Source organism: Drosophila miranda, unplaced genomic scaffold (assembly GCF_003369915.1).
Source record: "Drosophila miranda strain MSH22 unplaced genomic scaffold, D.miranda_PacBio2.1 Contig_AX5_pilon, whole genome shotgun sequence".
Lineage (NCBI taxonomy): Eukaryota > Metazoa > Arthropoda > Insecta > Diptera > Drosophilidae > Drosophila > Drosophila miranda.
The window spans coordinates 62,206-66,589 of record NW_022881685.1 but is presented as its reverse complement, the minus strand read 5'-3'; the positions used below and the strand labels follow the sequence as shown (position 1 = coordinate 66,589).

Here is a 4,384-nt window from a genome sequence, read left to right as displayed (position 1 = left end):
CGTTTCTCCAACTACTACAATAAGTATTACAACGAAGACCTGTTGGAGCTGCACGAGCTGGAGCTGGATGATCTGAAGAGCTTCTACACGTGCAACAAGGAGATTTTCGATCTGTACGAGAGCCGTGCAGAACTTTGGTCCCGCATGCAGACTCTAGAGGCAAAGGCCAACGAGCCGAATCGTTTCAAAAATCGTGGCGGCCAGCTCCTTAAAGAGGAAAAAGGAACGCAAGGCCATCTCGAAGCTGCCCAAGATTGAGCAGCAGATCACTGAACTGGTGCACGCCTATGAGGTGCAATCGCATGGCCCGTTTCTGGTTTATGGCGAGAACATACTGGAGCTGATGGCTGGCGAATGGGAGAGCTATCGGCAGGCCAAGCAGAGCTCGGCCGCAAGAAGGCCCCGCCCACCACGAGGACGGGCAGCAGCAGCAAATTGATGATGCCACCGCCGACTGCCGGTTCAACGGCCCCTCGCACGCCCCGAACTTTGAAGAACATGTCCTCAATGTCGACCTCGACAATGTCGTTGCGCAAGACCCCAACAATCCAGCTGATCACTCCCAATATGACCAAGAGCACTGGGAATCTGCACAAGCGACTAAATCCATCAGCAGCCGCCAGCTCTTCGGGGTATCGGCTGGCCAACAGCCAGCTGAAGGCGTCCAAGTCGCCACTAAAGCGGGTCCGCGTCCTGGACAACACATTGCGTCGCAGCGGGGGATTGGGCAGACGCAGCCTTGGCACACGCTCGAAAAAGAAGCCACGCATAAAATCAGCGGTGCCGGATACAAGATCGCCAGCGATTCCGAGTATATGACCGATGAGACCACTGAAAATGACCGCGAAGCCGGGATCTCCTATGACGAATTTGTGCCCACGAGTCGCTCCTCAGTGCTGCCCGTCGCGGGGCTCAGCATCAGCGCAATCGCGTGGCTGTGCACGAATTCGCCATGTCCTCGTAAACCACAATTCGGTGGCGTCGGCCGCCAACACACCGTCAAAGCAGGCGGTCAATCAGGAGGAGAGGCCTCGATTTGGCAATCAATTGAAGCTCCCGTCGCCACGTGAAAGTCGCATGTGGCCGAATCCAGATGAGATTATCTATCGAAATTACTACTAAAATGTACCTATATTTTTGGAATTTGGAATTTTTATTTGCGTTTTATGTTTGATTTTATTTTATGTACCTTTATCTGTTTATCTCTGTTTCATTTATTTTTGATGTTGGCCCAATAAAAATTAAATTATCTTCAAGATGGACAACCGAACCACACAAGCATTCAGGCTTACACTAGAAAAGAAGCATTCATAATATGGTTCCGCCCAGGGCGAATAAAAATGGAAATTGACTAAGAATTCCAACGGCATATGATGCATGTCACATTCCGCGATGGGGAGTTCGCAACATGTAACATGGCAATCTATATCCGAACTAACAAAAATTAAGTCTAAAATCTTATTTAGCCTATTAAAAACATTATTTACTTGGGATAAGCCCATACTAAAACAGTCATCTAGGAAAAGAATCTCGTTCGGCAAATGTACATTACTAGGTATCATAGCCGACGATTGCGGATCGCTGGACCATACCAACGAACCCAAATTGAATTGAGCACGCCGGCGGCTTTAATAGTTCTTAAGCAGTTGGGTATTAGTGTCAGAGGGAATCAAGTGGAATGGAAGTGGTATCGTGCGGTATCTTGCATTACTTTTCGCAAATACATTTATTTAATTTAAACTTCATTTATATTTCCATAGAACAAAACAGAAAGAACGAGGGGGAACGTTGTGAGTTGCTGCCGAGACCGCAACTCTACAGTTATACCCGATACTAAGTCAGTATGGCTCTCCTCCGGCAGACGCCGCTAATATTAAACGACACGACAAGGAGTGCGTGCGAGAGAGACAGAAAATCAGTCTGAGCGTGACGTCGGGTGCTGCGTAGCCAGTGCAAATTGATTTGTTCCTTTTGGCTATAAAAATGATCTGATCTGATCCAGATTCAGCAATCTGATAGATCTATGATCTATGATTATCTATGATTCTGCGTTTTTAGTTTTCTCGAATCTGCAATATTGTGGATGCAACAGATTTTCGTCCTTTGTGTGGGCGGAAGGGGGTGGGGCGAAATTTTGAGATATACGTTTTATAGTGACATCTTAAAGGAGTGTGTGTACCAAATTTGGTTACTCTAGCCTTAATAGTCTTTGAGATTTGTGAATATCTCCAGATTTTCATCCTTTGCGGGGGCGGAAGGGGGTGTGGCGAAATTCTGAAACAAACTCGTCTCGGTCCGATATATTAGGAGTGTGGATACCAAATTTGGTTGCTCTAGCTTTTATAGTCTCTGAGATCTAGGCGCTAATGTTTTACTCTAAGCAAAGCCGCCTATGCTACGTGTGTGTTAGAGAGAGACAGGGCGAGAAAAAATTAAATTGTTTTCTTGATTCTGGCTATAATAATTATACGATCTGGTTCAGATTTTGCACTTTAGAAGATATAGTTATCTTCTACGATTCTGCGTTTTCTGTTTTCTCGTATCTTTGAATTTGTGGATGCCACAGATTTTCGCCCTTCGTGGGGCGGAAGTGGGCGGGCAAAGTTTTGAAATATTCTTGTAGCAGTGACATATCACAGAAGTCTGGATCCAAAAAGTCGTTGCTCTAGCTTTTATAGTCTTTGAGCACTAGGCGCTGATAGGGACGGACAGACGGACGGACGGACAGACGGACAGACGGACAGACAGACATGGCTCAATCGACTCGGCTATTGATGCTGATCAAGAATATATATACTTTATGGGGTCGGAAACGATTCCTTTTGGACGTTACACACATCCACTTTTACCACAAATCTAATATACCCCAATACTCATTTTGAGTATCGGGTATAAAAACAGGGGATTATTTTATATACATACGTGTTTGTGTATAACTAGTATTTTGGGAGCTCCGAGTAGCGTGGGGGCGTGGACCAGAGCACGCTGGAGTTGCGCTTCAGCTGGCTGGGATCGATGTTGGGGAAAATCAGTTTCAGGTCCGGAGTGGTGGGGGCCACCGAGAAGATGCTGTCGATGACATCGGTGGGACAGTGGCTCTGCATGGCAATCGCTTCGCCGCGTACATGGCCTGAAAATGGGTCACAAAATTTTAGATTAGATCAGACACTGGCTAAAGAAAACGCTAACTTACTGCGACTCCAGGTGGGTGCTGGCGGACGCTTGTGGGTGACCTTGCCCTCGTCATCGGTGGCTCGTGCAGCATGTCCCATGTGTATTTTGTCTTCGGCGGCGGTGGCAGGATCTTCTTCTTGGCCCCGGTCAACTGTACCAGCTTCTTAGTCAGTATGGCTCTCCTCTGGCAGACGCCGCTAATATTGAACGACACGACAAAGAGTGCGTGCGAGAGAGACAGAAAATCAGTCTTAGCGTGACGTCTTGCGCTGCTTAGCCACTGCAAATTGATTTGTTCCTTTTGGCTATAATAATGATCTGATCTGATCCAGATTCAGCAATCTGATAGATCTATGATCTATGATTATCTATGATTCTGCGTTTTTAGTTTTTCTCGAATCTGCAATATTGTGGATGCAACAGATTTTCGTCCTTTGTGTGGGCGGAAGGGGGTGGGGCGAAATTTTGAGATATACGTTTTATAGTGACATCTTAAAGGAGTGTGTGTACCAAATTTGGTTACTCTAGCCTTAATAGTCTCTGAGATTTGTGGATGCCACAGATTTTCGTCCTTTGTGGGGGCGGAAGGGGGTAAGGCGAAATTTTGAACGAAACGGTCAAGGTCCGATATCACAGGAGTGTGGATACCTAATTTGGTTGCTCTGGCTTTTATAGGTTCTGAGATCCCTGAACTCATATTTTGCAATTGGCAAAACCGACCATGAAACCTGTGTGTTAGAGAGAGACAGAGCGAGAAAGAATGAAATTGTTTTCTTGATTCTGGCTATAATAATAGTACGATCTGGTTCAGATTTTGCTCTCTAGAAGATATGGACATCTCCTACGATTCTGCGTTTTCTGTTTTGGCTGTTTTGAATTTGTGGATGCCACAGATTTTCGCCCTTCGTGGGGGCGGAAGGGGGCGGGGCAAAGTTTTGAAATATTCTTGTAGCAGTGACATATCACAGAAGTCTGGATCCCAAACATCGTTGCTCTCGCTCTTATAGTCTTTGAGCACTAGGCGCTGAAGGGACGGACAGACGGACAGACGGACGGACGGACAGACGGACAGACAGACATGGCTCAATCGACTCGGCTATTGATGCTGATCAAGAATTTATATACTTTATGGGTCGGAAACGATTCCTTCTGGACGTTACACACATCCACTTTTACCACAAATCTAATATACCCCAATACTCATTTTGTG

At 46.2% G+C, this 4,384-nt stretch overlaps 1 protein-coding gene across 1 annotated transcript; it reads right to left on the bottom strand.

Moving 5' to 3' along the window:
* Positions 1 to 2,884: 2,884 nt before the first annotated feature.
* Positions 2,885 to 3,304, bottom strand: LOC117195324 (inner centromere protein-like). The gene is made up of 2 exons (XM_033399914.1): positions 3,194 to 3,304; positions 2,885 to 3,130 (listed from the first exon to the last, which is right to left on the bottom strand). Exons 1-2 carry the CDS (start codon positions 3,270 to 3,272, stop codon positions 2,937 to 2,939), a joined length of 273 nt encoding a protein of 90 aa, XP_033255805.1. The 5' UTR covers positions 3,273 to 3,304; the 3' UTR covers positions 2,885 to 2,936.
* Positions 3,305 to 4,384: the final 1,080 nt, after the last annotated feature.

Bases quoted from the DNA above. Each gene is read 5' to 3' on its own strand.
- LOC117195324 (XM_033399914.1), bottom strand. From the start codon at position 3,272: ATGGGACATGCTGCACGAGCCACCGATGACGAGGGCAAGGTCACCCAC. The intron at 3,131-3,193 runs GTAAGTTAGCGT...ACCCATTTTCAG, and splicing joins AGCACCCACCTGGAGTCGCA to GCCATGTACGCGGCGAAGCG.